The sequence below is a fragment of the Naegleria fowleri genome (genome assembly GCF_008403515.1).
Source record: "Naegleria fowleri strain ATCC 30894 chromosome Unknown tig12, whole genome shotgun sequence".
Lineage (NCBI taxonomy): Eukaryota > Heterolobosea > Eutetramitea > Acrasida > Naegleriidae > Naegleria > Naegleria fowleri.
The window spans coordinates 47,936-62,436 of record NW_025407944.1 but is presented as its reverse complement, the minus strand read 5'-3'; the positions used below and the strand labels follow the sequence as shown (position 1 = coordinate 62,436).

At 39.3% G+C, this 14,501-nt stretch overlaps 6 protein-coding genes across 6 annotated transcripts; 5 read left to right on the top strand and 1 right to left on the bottom strand.

The window, feature by feature from the left end:
• Positions 1–142: 142 nt before the first annotated feature.
• Positions 143–884, top strand: FDP41_011712 (uncharacterized protein; the record flags this gene model as incomplete). Its single annotated transcript, XM_044702152.1, has 3 exons — positions 143–336; positions 450–604; positions 781–884. 3 exons carry the CDS (start codon positions 143–145, stop codon positions 882–884), a joined length of 453 nt encoding a protein of 150 aa, XP_044566564.1.
• Positions 885–909: 25 nt separating this feature from the next.
• Positions 910–1,704, top strand: FDP41_011711 (uncharacterized protein; the record flags this gene model as incomplete). The annotated part of the gene is made up of 1 exon (XM_044702151.1): positions 910–1,704. The coding sequence occupies one exon, from the start codon at positions 910–912 to the stop codon at positions 1,702–1,704; it is 795 nt and encodes a 264-aa protein (XP_044566563.1).
• Positions 1,705–2,354: 650 nt separating this feature from the next.
• FDP41_011710 (uncharacterized protein) lies at positions 2,355–4,529 on the top strand (the record flags this gene model as incomplete). The annotated part of the gene is made up of 1 exon (XM_044702150.1): positions 2,355–4,529. One exon carries the CDS (start codon positions 2,355–2,357, stop codon positions 4,527–4,529), a length of 2,175 nt encoding a protein of 724 aa, XP_044566562.1.
• Positions 4,530–5,531: 1,002 nt separating this feature from the next.
• FDP41_011709 (uncharacterized protein) lies at positions 5,532–9,053 on the top strand (the record flags this gene model as incomplete). The annotated part of the gene is made up of 1 exon (XM_044702148.1): positions 5,532–9,053. One exon carries the CDS (start codon positions 5,532–5,534, stop codon positions 9,051–9,053), a length of 3,522 nt encoding a protein of 1,173 aa, XP_044566561.1.
• Positions 9,054–10,340: 1,287 nt separating this feature from the next.
• FDP41_011708 (uncharacterized protein) lies at positions 10,341–12,306 on the top strand (the record flags this gene model as incomplete). Its single annotated transcript, XM_044702147.1, has 2 exons — positions 10,341–11,511; positions 11,621–12,306. The coding sequence occupies 2 exons, from the start codon at positions 10,341–10,343 to the stop codon at positions 12,304–12,306; spliced, it is 1,857 nt and encodes a 618-aa protein (XP_044566560.1).
• Positions 12,307–12,418: 112 nt separating this feature from the next.
• On the bottom strand, positions 12,419–14,350 carry FDP41_011707 (uncharacterized protein; the record flags this gene model as incomplete). The annotated part of the gene is made up of 1 exon (XM_044702146.1): positions 12,419–14,350. One exon carries the CDS (start codon positions 14,348–14,350, stop codon positions 12,419–12,421), a length of 1,932 nt encoding a protein of 643 aa, XP_044566559.1.
• Positions 14,351–14,501: the final 151 nt, after the last annotated feature.

The following is a 14,501-nucleotide window of genomic DNA, read 5'->3' as shown; positions in this document are numbered from 1 at the left end:
TTCCGCGCACATTATTTCAACAGGGCGCACTTTTTTTTTGGAAGCAAGTGAAATTTTGTAAACCCTGTCTCCTGATGAGAGAACTATCAACTGGAAAGATTCTCACATGCATGAATTCTGAACTCGAAAAAACAAACTGAAAATGACACTCATCATTCGACAACATGCAACTGCTTGTTTGCTGGCACTCACTGTTGCCATTCTTTTCAGCTTGTCCACACAATGGTGTGTGAACGCTCAAGATGTTCGTTCCAACGTGACACAACTCATTCAATATTGGGGCTATCCTGTGGAACAACATGATGTCACGACTCCGGATGGATATATTTTATCCGTGTAAGTAGCATGTCCTGATGATGATGGTGTAGGACGTCATCTTTTTGAACTGTGATGATTCCACTACTGTGATTTGAACTGTGATAACTCCACTGTCATCTTCATTCGGATAGTCAAAGAATTCCACATGGTCGTTTCAATCGTCATGGCGGATCTACTCCTAGAAAAGTTGTCTTTTTACAACATGGATTTTTAGATTGTAGTGCCACATGGGTCAATAACTTGCCGTATCAATCGTTGGGATTTATTTTGGCAGATGCTGGTTATGGTAAGTAGAAGATGAGGATGGCGTTTATGATGAGGTGTTTTATGGTGGTGCAATGATTAAATAACATTCTAATAATGATTCATTTGAAACAATTTCACTTTCTGTTGCGTAATGCATAATGAATGTTGTAACTATCTATTAATGAATCTCTGAATGACTTTTTGAATAACTTTTAGATGTATGGCTTGGAAATGTTCGTGGAAATGAATATTCCAATCGTAATCTCTACTTTCCAACACAGTCCAAACAATTTTGGGAATTGGGAATTCACTTGGGATGACATGGCTGCGATCGATTTGCCTTCCATGGTGAATTATGCTCTCAAAGTGAGTGGTCAGCCAAAATTGGCCTATGTTGGACATTCACAAGGATGCAAAATGGCTTTGGAATGTTTCACAAGTATGGCCCCAAATAGTAGAAATTTGAAATATGCCGCATGTCCTCGCGATTTCACGGATAAAATTTCCATTTTTATCGCGTTGGCTCCTGTGTCGTATTTGAATCATCCAGGAAGTGAAATGGTGAAAATTTTGGCTCGTCTCCATGTTGATGAAGTATTGGAAGGTTTAGGCGTGAATGAATTTTTACCATCGACTAAGCAAATTCAGAAATGGGAACCTCGCATCTGTTCCAATAGCATTCTCGAAAAGGAAATTTGCATGAATACCTATTGTTTACTGAATGGATGCCATGGATTGAAAGCAAAAGCCAACGAAACAAGACTTCCTCTCTATATGGATCGATTACCAGCAGGAACTTCAACATTAAATGCAGGTCATTGGGCTCAATTGGTTCGATCTGGAAATTTCCAAATGTTTGATTATGGAATGATTGAAAATTATGCACGCTATCACCAATTGTCTCCACCTCAAATTGAATTGAGAAATTTGCATGTGGATATTGCAGTGTATCATGGTGGTTTGGACGTTTTGGCTGATGTGAGAGATGTACAACGATTTTTAAGTGAAATTCCTTCTTCACGTGTAAAGAATGTCATGTATTTGGAAGATTATGGACATATTGATTTTGTGTGGGGAATTGAGAATTATAGATCCATTTATGTGGATGTGTTGAAGAGAATTGCAGATTCATTTAAATAAACCAATGGTCGTGTTGATGGCACACGTTGTATGACCTTTAGCAGGCAATTTGATGTGTACCCAACCATGCATCGTCAGTCAAGTCCCATTCATGCATGGTGGCATACAATGAATGATGAAGTTCGAGACGAACGTTGGCTGGATATCTCGTTTCTGAACTTGTTTTTTATGGAAACGAAAAATGTATTAGGCAAATCCTTAATGTGTCAAATCCTCGGTGCACCATGATCCAGTCAGTGATAGGGGTCACCAAGGTTGCCGTTTATCACATATACATGAATTTATAAAGGAAGTTACAGGTGACACAAACACCAAGGATGAACCTTTCACTTCCTGTCATGATGATGAACGTTTGCTTTACCGCCATAAGTTCAAAACTCACCTACAACTTCCCATTAGGCCTCGTAAAAACTCAAAATACAATTTCATCTTTTTATGAGCAAAATATCGCGTGGATAACAACCTCTATCTCGTATCGTTGTCTCTGAAATACAAAATTGTTCAAAAAAAAAGTTATCCTTCTGACAATCTCGCTCCTTATCACAACGCTGTTTGGTGCATTATCTCACACATTGTGGTTCTTGTTTCTGTAAATACATCCTCCTCTTTGCAAAACTCTCAAGTTCTGCTTGCGTTCGGAAACCCCGAAAATGATCCTCTTTCAGATTTCCAGAGACGTCAAAGCTGCCTCTGCAAGTACCACTCATCATCCACATTCCCAAGAACCAGCTGTTAAAAAGGTTTTCACATCATCTCCCTTTCTAAAGTTGCCAACTCTTCCCCCTTTCAAAGCATTTTGGTTTCTTATTGGCACTGCACTCATTACAACCTTCCTAACTGTACTCGTACTAACATTATCATCTGCAAACAAATTTAGATCATTTTCATTGAGGAGCCTCACTTCTCGATACAAACAAGTCGTTCAAGGACAAACAACCCCATTACCATCATCACTCATCATTGAGGAGAGTGATTATGAACCTATTGCCACTTCAGAAATGTGGAGCTCCACTTCCTTGATGCAGCAACTCTCTCAAAATAAAGCCATCTCCCACACCAAGCTGAGCAAATACTCTCCCACTCTGAAACCCCTACTCGGACATCATCGATGCAATCGATATGGTCGTTTGGAAGAACCTCGCATCCTCATTCCTGATGGATTTCCCAATGTGTACAGCACCGATACCTACATGGCTTCATGTAAATTTGAAAATCTCTGCATGACTTCGAGTGGAGAGTTTGTTCTCTTTGAACCCTCTCAACGAATCACTGGTGGTGATCGCTTTGCTCAAATTCTCAACTCTCGTCCGTGGGTCTACACGCAAGGTTCAACCGTTCATTCGGATCGAGGTAATTTTTTTGGCGCCATCGTAGATGGTGATTTGGTATTGCAAATGAATAAGGAGGAGGAGAGCCAAGTGGAGAATGCGTTTGTGAAAAAAACGAGACAAGTTTCATGTCAGGGTTTGTTGATGGCATGGAATGGAACGAGGCATGGGGTGGCAATAAGCGATGATGTAGAGAATAGTGAAAGGTCTACTGCTTTTGAAAATTCGAAAATCATTGAAGAAATTCGTGCCCGAGTGGGCAAAGATCCAAATGCTTTGTGTCATGAAAATTATTATGCTCCCATTGCACTTTCCAAAGATTTTCAAATCATTGAAAAGCCTATATATGCTTTGAAACGTTATGCGGCTGGAAATGCTGGACATTTTCTCTCACAATCGTTGGGAATGATTATGGGTTTGATGATGAATTTTCAATCGGAATCTGTGGGATCAGCAACATCTGCGGCCTTCACATCATCATCGTCTTCTTCTCAATGGCAAGATAATCATATTTTGTATTTGGATGATTTGGAAAGCAAGGAAGGATTTGATTGGATGGGTTTATTCGGGTACGATCTCGAGTTGGGCAATAAGTTTTCATTAACGGGTGGGCAATTGTTGAGTCAAAATCCAATTCTTCAACGATGTTTTGTGGGTGGGCGATGGAGAGTGATGCCAGCTCCATGTCGAAATGATTCATTGTCTATTCCTACAACTAGCCCAGCTTCATCAAATCGAATGGAGTTGCAAACTTGTTTTACCAATTTCTTTGCTGGTCACACCACCAATAACTTGGTCATCTATCCATACGGAAAGGAATATACCTATATGAAAATTCGAGAGCTCACCTACAAGAACTTGCGAATACTTCCCTTCGATGGAACATTTACCACAACTCAACAAAAACAACGACTTGAAGCATTCCTCAAAAAGAAGGACATTCTAATTTCAATTAACCGAAAGGAAATGTCTGATCGCCATCTTCAAGCCATCTTCAATGTAGATCAACTTGCTGACTATTTGCGCAAACATTTACCTCAAGATCCATTTATACAAGAGTTGCTGACCAACAAGGACGGCTCCAAACGAAAACTGATCATTGAAGACATTGATTTGTACAAATTTCCAAGCATTCCATCACAAGTGAGATACTTCTCTGATGTGGATATTTACATTTCAGACCCTGGGTCAGCAGCCTATTATTCCATGTTTCTAAGGGATGAAACCACTGTGATTTTACCTCCAACTTGTGAGAATCCTTCAAAATGCAAAACCTCGCACGGAGTTCACGTGTTACAAGCACTTCCAAATATTCAAATTGCCGACCTACTCGAGTTGAACAACGGCATACCGCCTCCATGTATTCCCAGACCTGGAGTATTGAGCCAGATTAATTGTGATGTAGTGTTCCCTCCTGACTTGGTTTTGAAAAGTATTGTGAGAGCCTTTAAAAAAAGATTCACAAAATACCTGACAAGGAAGGACTTGGTGTTATAAGGTAACCCTTAATCGAACATGAAAGTTTTCTAAACGAAACTGTACAACTCTCGAAGGTTTCTGTCACAACAACGATCATTATAGCCAGCTCCTCTTCTACACTGAAAGGAGGTGAACCTATTTTCTCCTGCTTCGTATAACTGTAGAACATAATACTTGCTTAATCAAGTCAACCCTTTTTGGTTGGCGTGATCGCCTTCCTCAAATGTTTTTAAAAACAATTTCAGTGATTTTTTCCGTTCACTTTGGTCAGTGAGAGCTTCAAGAAAAACTAAATTCTGCAAACTTGGCGTGTCTCCATCTTCCACCTTTAACCAAAGCGAAACTTTTGCGTCAAAATCATTTTCTTGTTTTGCGATTTTAGCAAAGACTGCCTTTTCTTTTCAATAAAAGATGAAAAGAAATAAAAAATTGCTTCATACGTTAAGAAACATGTCACCTGCTAATATCAGGATCTATTTCTCATCGACACTGCACTTCTATTGAATGGTTTTCAAAGATATGAATACTGTGGTCAAACGATTGAGTATTTTATATTGTCTTGCTTATTTCTGGAGATAGTGGTATTTTGAATCGCAGGTCCCTTTTCGCAGCCAAAATCACAAGATCTAAGCGGCTGCCAAAAGTCGCGACGTTGACACAAAGACACAAGTCCAAACATTTTTTTGAACGAACGTGTCAACAGTCACTTTTTCTTTATCAAAAAACGATTTCAAAAGACACATTCAGTAAAACCTGAAAATTTTCATTCATTTTACTGCAAGCCTTTGCTTGTTTCCTGAACTCCCTACAACAACACACTCACCTCTCATCTTCTTTTCCTTCCAATTAATCGATATCGATTGGAGTGATAGGAAAGAGTGAATTCATCACACTGAGTGTGCGTTTACAATAACAATTACAACAACAAATAATCACCCGAACATCCGAGAGAGTTTTCTCGTTTGAAAAGAACACACACTATTTTCATCATCCGTCTAAAGGAAGCCATCGTTGTTGGAAATGACGGAGGAAGAGGATCAAGTAGTACTACGACCAGAGGCCTCTTCTTCTTCTTCATCATCATCATTAGTAATAACGACTCACACGAACAATAACCAAAGGAACAATGATCACCACAACGAGTCTTCTTCTTTAACGCCTCCGCTCGCAAATTCGGTGGAATCTCAACAAGTACCACTTACATCATCATCATCCTCATGGAATTGTCCTCCTCCTCCTTCTCTTTTACCGATCCTAACGAATAGTTCTTCTTCATCATTGCTGGGAATTGATAACCACAAGAACAAAAGCAAACGGCCGTCCTCATCCTTGCAAAGAGAAGGAATGATGACCTCTCCTGTTCTTCTGGATTGCTCTCCTCCACTCAACTTCTCTCAAGCCTTTTCTTCTTCCATCAACCGACGCGATGATGATCCATGCCAACAAGAACAACAACACCACCACCATCACAACCTCCATACGAAGAACATTTCCTCCATAACAACAACAACAACCTCTCAGCACGAGTCCTGTTTTGAAATCCTCTCGAACAGATCTTGCGGATCTTGTTCCGTGTCTTCACCTCCTCTTCCACCATCGACATCATCACTGATGGAGGATCAGCTCGATACCAGCACAACAGAACAACAACAACAACAGAAACATCAACACAATGAAACGACGAGTTCAGAAGACCAGTCATCCACCATGACAACAACCTCAATCAACCCAACGAAACCTCACACGAGAGTTCCTTCTCATTCCACTTCTTCTCTAGTGGAGTTGACGACATCGTTATTGAATGATCTCTCTGAATTGGATGAACGACAATGTCATAGAACAATAAGCAACTCCGATGTGTCACAACAAGTTGAAGCAACAACAGTAACATCATTTTCACCAATGGCTCTCTCATTTCCTCACCATGAAAACCCTACAAGAACTGTGGTAGTTGCGAGCCACAAAACTACCCACATTCATCACAAAACGACAATTCATGAAAACAGTGACTTGTCACCTTTAGTGTTGTCAGAAGAGACAACAACGCCCACAACAAACAATTCTTCCTCTTTTTTCGAAGATATTCCTCAATTCATTCAATCCAAATCAAGTACAAAATTGACACAACTCGAAGATGACATGCTGGGATTGATTCTTACTTTTTGCGATATTTCTCAATTTGAAAGTTTGGCAACGACATGTCGTTTGTTTTACCACAAGTTTTCTATGAGCTACATGTTTAAAGACGTTTTCTCGAAAGTGAAAAAACCTTCAAGGCGAGATCTTTCATCGATTCCTTCAGACCTTACTCATATAAGCCCATTTCTAAAGCAAGCTCTCCGTCAAATGTATCATCCGGTCGTATTTGTTCCCCTTCGATGCATGCAGTTCAATGCATACACTCTCTTTAAGGATGCCATTATTGATTATTGGGTTAAAGAGTATGGCTTTAGACGCCTAAATGAAGCAGAAGTCGAGGTAGATGTGGACTTTTCTAGGCCAGTTCCTTGGATCGATGAATTGGAAAAGATTATTCACAGACCTCAATCACTTGCTTCTCAGCAACAGAATGAATCCACAGTCGACATTGAGACCGCAGGCAACAGTAGTAGTGGCGTAATCAAAGCTTCCATTACCAAGACAATGCCATTTGTGAACGTTCTGGAACCTTCACAACCGGTGGCAGGAGTAAGACGAGGAAGTCAGCAACGTACTGCTGCTAATAGTACTAGTGATCATAGGATAAACCCCACAACTAACACTCCCAATGAATCCACCGCAAATATCCTTCTCGAACGTTTAATGACCATTCTTGAAGTCAAAAACTCTGCGCCGCTCTTCAAGTGTCAAACCGTGAGCAATAAGTTTACAGATCCCAATGAAATCAATGCCACAGATGCTCAGAGAAATGCTCTCAATAACGGTACTCGAAATCTCGTTGTGGTCAACCATTGGAGGGCGTTTGATAAGTTCACACTCCATATTGACTTTCAATTTCCCACTCATGAACGCAATTTCAGCTTTGTGGAAATGCCTGAAATCACTCTCTATTATCATAACTTTAGATCAATGGATGGTAATCCAAGAAAGGACCTTATTGAGATATCTTCAGGTTCTATTTTCAAGGATGGTGTGAATGGAAAGGTGTATCAATTTGATGCTTCGAAAGAGTCATCATCTTTGTCCACTCACCAACCTTCCACCACTTCTCTCGAATGCAACAAGAATCAGTCATTGACCAGCAACACCTCTCTCAATAATGGTTCAAAGTCTCGTTCCAATATTCCGTTAAATAACAACAAACCATCCTCAGCATCTCTTCATTCAACTACTACCATTTCCAATACTACTACCATCTCCCGTACAACAGTCACTTCTCCTTCTCCTGCCACTACTTCCAATAATCTAAGCAATTCCAATCCCCAGAAATCTGTGCCACCAACCAGCAATCAATCCCGAAAGTCATCACTACTCCGTTGGTCTTTGAAATCTGCAAACGCTAATAATCTCACTGCCACAGGTGCTACGAACTCTAATCCCACTAACGCGATCGACAGCTATAAAAGAGATTTGGAAATGAGGAATGAGATTGCTCAAATTATTATGAACTCTTATGAAACCTCGCAGCAATTTGATTATGACGTCTCAAAGGTTTCTCGTGCACTACTCTATTTCATTCTGCATGATTTCACCCCAAGATTCTTTTCTGATTACTTTTCTCCCAAGATTGCAGCACTAGAATCCAAAACACAGCAAGCAAAATTGCAACATCTGATGGATCATTATGAAAAAACAGATCCAGAGCTTGCAGTGGATTTTGTAACTATCAACAAGAATCAACTCAAGAGCTATCGAAATAAGATGGTAAAGAGGCATACTTGCAGAGTGGCTAAACAGCACACTGTTAAAGATAATTGTATTTCATTCGTGCGAAATCTTACCAAACTTATGCCCTACGTGAACTACAATCGATTGAGTTTGCAGCAAAGAGAAGCCATTCTGAGAACCTTTCTTCTCAATCATGTCAACCCAAATGATCTTCTTGCTACGAGTGACCAACTATTCATGAGTAGCTCCTTCTCTGGACTTCCATCGCTCACAACCGAAAAACCTTTCCATATTCAAGTCATGAGAAGAACATGTCGAATGCGAGACGACAACCAAGCTCTTCCTTTCTCTAGATATCTTGCAAACTTTATTGATTTAGAGGAATTTCAGAAAATGGGAGCGATGAATGCACCTCCAGAAATGCCTTTCTCTGTTTTCCACATTTATTTCGATGTTCTTTTTAATGAGAAAGTTGCTCACCATTCAATTGGTTCTGATATGCCTCATCATCCTGTCAACACAGACAAGATTGTTATTCAGAGGCATATCTTAGAGATACCAACAGAGTTTTCATTGCGATGGACTACCTATCAAACACCCAAAGAATCCAAAGATACCTCTAATACGAGCACTGTATCGAATTCGAGATCGATGTGGAATCCTTTGTGGAAATTCATCTCCCTTTTCACATTTTGCTCTTGCACTTCCGCTTGATAACACACGAATCAATGACCTGCTCAAAGTTGCAACTTGACTTTGAAATAAACAGATGAAAGGTTGCAAAGAAGTGAGGATTTTTAATCTCCCAAATCGATTTCGAAATCTTCCATTTTGAAAAAATCGCAATTTCCAAAAAAATATTCAAAATGCAGCATGACTTTTTACAGTTGTTCTTCACGCAATGTTATTGAAGTGAGAATATCTCACAACTCTAATTGTATTGTAGCTTTAAGCAGTGATTATACGTTTTTCTGTTTTGATTCGAAAACTCATGAACCCATCTGCCACGTCCTGATGGGTTAGAATTTGACATTCTTTCAAAAAATATTCTTGTGTGTGACAGTGAGAAGCATGGCATTGGCGTTTTTAAAGAAAATGGACAGTTTGTAAAGTTTTATGGAAAAGAACAAGGAGAAGGTCCAAACCAATTCAATAATCCAACAGGTTTGTGTTTGGACGAGGATACAGAATTGCTCCATTTCGCAGATTCTGGCAATCACAGAATTCAAATTTTCAAATGAAAAAGAATAAAGTTGCATTTCAGCATCAATTTGTGATGGGAACCCCTTTGAACTGTTCTTGAACTTGGCGGAAATCAACGTTGTTCCTTGGATCACACCACAATCTTTTTTTAGGCCAGGCTTTTGATTGTTGATGAGCTTTTCTTGGACAACACACGATCAATTTGGGCAAATTATCGGATAATTTTGTCCATAAAAAAAACAAAAGCAAAGCTCTTTTTGTTCCTTCCGTGTTTTATTGCATCACACGAAATTGAGGCAAAAGAATCATCCTCTCGTCAGCTTCAATAGTGCACTAGTTCTCATCAGTTTGTTTGGGGCTCTCACTCCAGATTAAGAGAATATTATTCCTTGCAAATAACAAGAACAACAACTTTCTCTTGCAATTTTTTCATATTTATCGACTGAACCCTGTCAGTGCTTCTCTTCTTCGGTTATTGAAATTTATATTTTCGGGAAGAGTCCATAGTTTCACTACTTTTGCATCCTAAATTAAATCATCATTACATTATATATATAACCATTTGCATTAAGCAAAAAGAAAGAATCACATATTGAAATTATATTCAAGCTCGTAATGAATGAGAAAGAAACGACGACCACTAACCAACACACTCACACTCCTCCTCACTCGGATTCATTCATTCCGATAAATCAACCACCACCACATGATGGTAGCATTCAGAAATACATCATCACCTCAGAAGGGACAAACCCGTTTGGTGGTTCTCTTTCATCCCGTCGTCAGGTGGAGACCTTGATGATGAAACAGGCCAATCGTTATGATTTTCATGAACCCTATGCCATTTGGGGCAGCAGTAGTGAGGATGAAGAGGAGGAAGGGACATTCAGTAGTAGTACTACCAGCAACAGCAGCAGTACTAGTACCTCCAACAACTATATTCAAACGGTTGAAGGGTGCTGTAGCTGCTTGGATGAAGGCACCCATGGCATGGATGATGAACATTCTCCAGATTTGGCATCCTCGAGCATCTCCGAGAGAGATAAGGGAAATAATGGCAGGGATCATTCACATACACCACTCTCACAACAAAATCTCAAAAGAAATAGTCCAACGACCAACCCTACAACTGGTTCAGCAACTGAAAAGAAAATTTGCCGAGCACACAAACCGTCGTCATCCATGACATTACCCAAGTCTCAATCGCTGAATTCCAAGTCGTTGTTGACATCGGGCAATGATGAAAACAGCAATAGTGTTGTTCTCTCAGAAGTGGTGATCCAACGACGAAGCAATTCCATTGATGAGACGCAACTGTTTGCATCTAACAAGTCCAAATGCAAACAACAAAAAACGAAAAGGAGAAGAAAGAGTTCAAGGAAGATACAATCATGCTCATCAATGTCATCATATTCGTCGACGTTTGTGCCTGAGATGGTCTGCTCTCCAGTCAAGTCATCTCTCTATGAGCTGCATGGCGAGTCAGAGCAAATCTCTATCAATATTCATCACATGGAAGAGGCGTTTGAATCCATACTGCAAATTGCTCCCTCAATGGCGAGCATGAGAGAAATGAAACGAGAGCTATTTCTCTCAGCCTATTCCGTCTACTTGTTTTTGTATGATCGTTTGCTGGATCCCAATCTCGATATGAGTGGAGAAAATCATGAAGCTCAAATGGAGAGATTGAACTTGGTGAGAATTACAAAACTAATGATGAGACTAGTGATGAAAAATTTTGTCAACCTGGTTGTTTCGAACGAACAAGATGAAACTAACATTGGACTGGAATTGAACATTTTCAACGAATGCTCAGCTCCAACAAACATCAAAAAACAAACTGAGGAGTTTCTGGAAAACCCTCTCGAATCGTCAAATATTATTAATTTCCAACTACTTGCCACATCATCAGATAAAACAATAAGGGAGAAAATATTGAACACAATATTTAGAAATTTAAAACAGACAGGTAGGTTATTGAATTTTTTGGTTTGACATGTGACAACTTCAACAAATTTCCTTCGTATTTCATCGTTTTCGATCAATCATTCTCCATTCAACTCATAACAAATCATCAGGTTTTGTTGCATGTCTAAGGCTAGGTCCTGATGTTGTGGGTATCGATTATTTCATTTTTGCTTTTTACCTTGTAGAACACCTCTTCTACACTAGAGACATTAATCATTTGGAATCATTCTCAGAAGAATTACTCGAATGTATTCGACTTTTTGAGATTATGACAAACAAGAATTCTATCTCGCTTCCAAATTACCATCAAGAAGGTATTCGGACGGAGGAAGGATTGCATGCTAAGGATTTTTTTGGAAATTCCAATGATAATATTATTTTAACATTCAAGGATTGGGAGACAGGCGTGGAGCTTTCTCTCAATGCTTGCATGACACTTGTACAGTCAATGTTGCTCTATTTGTTTGATCAGGATCGAAGACATGAAGCATTTTTGTTAGCTCTTCATGCTGTCGACATGGATCCTAACAATATTTATGCTCTTCTCTTTTTGTATTATTACATGACAGAAGATGGATTTACGGGCAACAGCACACCATCTTCACCACCAACTTCTCCCAAGATGCATGTTTCTCAGCAGCCATCGTACATGAAAGGTATTGACATAATCGAACGTATTGAAATGATTATTAAGGAACATGGCCAGTTGTCTTGCGAACATCCACACTTTTTCCCATTATTGGAAGTCAAAGAACATGCACGATTGTTATGGAATAAAAAGTCGAGTGGATGTTAGTTGCGTGTGAAAGACTTCTCCTCATATTATTTGATACTGAGATACTGAACCACTTGTTCAATTCTTTCTCATAAAAAGGCATCGATACGAAAGCATTTAATTTTGGGCCACGTTACAACAATCGCTGCAATGCCTTTGTGATTAATTCTCGATACAAACCCTCAGGATCAATTCTTTCGTGGCAATCTCCATAAGGCTGCGTGTGTGCTTGAGCCTTCACTTTAAATCCTTCCTCCTCATCAGAATTTCCTTTCACACACTCCAACAAATGAGCATAATGCACCAGTGAAATAATTTTCACATTAGTCGCCAAGGTTTCATGAATTTTCAAGTTGTAATCCGAACATGTCAAAGAGTTTCTGAAACACATGGGTACGTACAACATCACTGCATTTGGTTTCGTCATGAACAGTGACATGTACGAAGCAGCTCCCTGAGACGACACATAAACATCCAAATCACCAAAGAATTCTACCTGTTCCTCAAAAGTCATCTTCTCCAATTTCAAATTAACAATTTCAACGCGTTCATATTTTGGTTCCTTTTCAGATCGAGCTTGATTCGCAAGTTCCAACATTTCACTCTCAGAAATATTTGTCGTTAAGTAACGGACAATCTTATCGACATTAATAATTGCGTCTCGATTGATCGAATTCAAAGGTTTGTTCTGAATGGCAATTCTAAAAGTTTTTGAGAATGGTCGTGAATTCTCGAGCTCTTTCATTTGTCTCAACAAAAACTTTCTAAAAAGTGCCACCACCGACTCACGTCCTTCAATAAAGCCATACATGGTTCCAGTCGATCCTACCACCAAGCTCGAAAAACAAGTATCCACCTCACCAGCTTTTTCATTCTCTGGATTTCGAATATGAGCAACTTGACAAGGAGCTTTTTTAATAAATGCTCCTTCTTCAGCATTCAAACATTGTTGTAAAGTTTCGAGATTGGTCATTCTTTGAGCCCATTCGATCGAAGTGTTTGTTGCAATGTCACCATGCAATTGAATCAATTCTGGCGTTCGAGTGTCTCCTGCAAAATTTGGATACATGTCATCCATGAATAAAATGTGACTGTCAGGACTCACATAATCGAAATTAAGCATTGAATTAAAAACGAGTGCAAAATTATCTAAAATTGCATGTCCCACATTGGCAGTGGCATGTCTCGAAGTTCCAAACGTTGGTTTTTCAATCCATTTAAAATTTTTTGACAAGATCATGATTGAATCTGTTGCATGATTTGTGTCAAATATTCCATTAACTCCTCGAAATAATAAATCACGAGGAGGATCCAATACTTTGACACGAACTCGATGAATGTCACCTGTCAAGAAAGTATACGGATAGGTCTGTACCCAAACTTGTCCACTTTTATCTTTGGCTTGTTGTGACTTGGAATATAAAATCCATTCTCCTCTTCGATTGAAACAAATATTTTCAAAAAGACATGTTGTGAAAAGTGGTGAATTTTGTCTTCGTTCCAAATCGAGTCGATATCGAATGCATCGATGTGTTGAGGAAAAGAGAACGTCTCGATTTTGGTGATAAAAACCTTCTTGATATTTCTTCTTGTTGTGAACGTTTGGTGATTGTTGTTTCTCTTCAAAATTATTTGTCTCAAAATGTTGTTGTGGTTGTTGTTCATCCTTATCATCATCATGATTGATTTGAAAGGAAAGATCCACAGCGGTCTTGACAAATATTTGAAATATCTTTGGAACAGAAGGAGGTTGATATTCATTCAAATAAGGAAATCCTTTGAAAGCAGGAAAAGAATTCGTCGATGAAATATTGTCATGATGATGATGATGTGCGAGATGATTCGTCATCACGGACGAGGAGGAGAGCAACATTTGCGATCGATTTCGAATTTGGCCAAGAAGTAAAACATTCAAACTCACCACACAGACCGCAACCACTGAAATCAACAAGAAACATTTCATGAATCGAATCGAAGAAGACTTTGTCTTTTCTTTCAATGAAAGGATTATTTCATGAATGAATGAAAAAGTCGTTGTTGACGTCGAGGAGGAGGAGGTTGTCATTGTCGGGATGTTGTTGTTGTTGGATGTGAAGGAACATGTGCATAATAAACGAAGGAGATGGTTGAAAAATTGAGAAAGGGAATGAAACATGGATTGTAGGAGAAGGAAGGCGGAGGAAGGGTGATGGTGGTTGTATATTGCTCGAAAATGC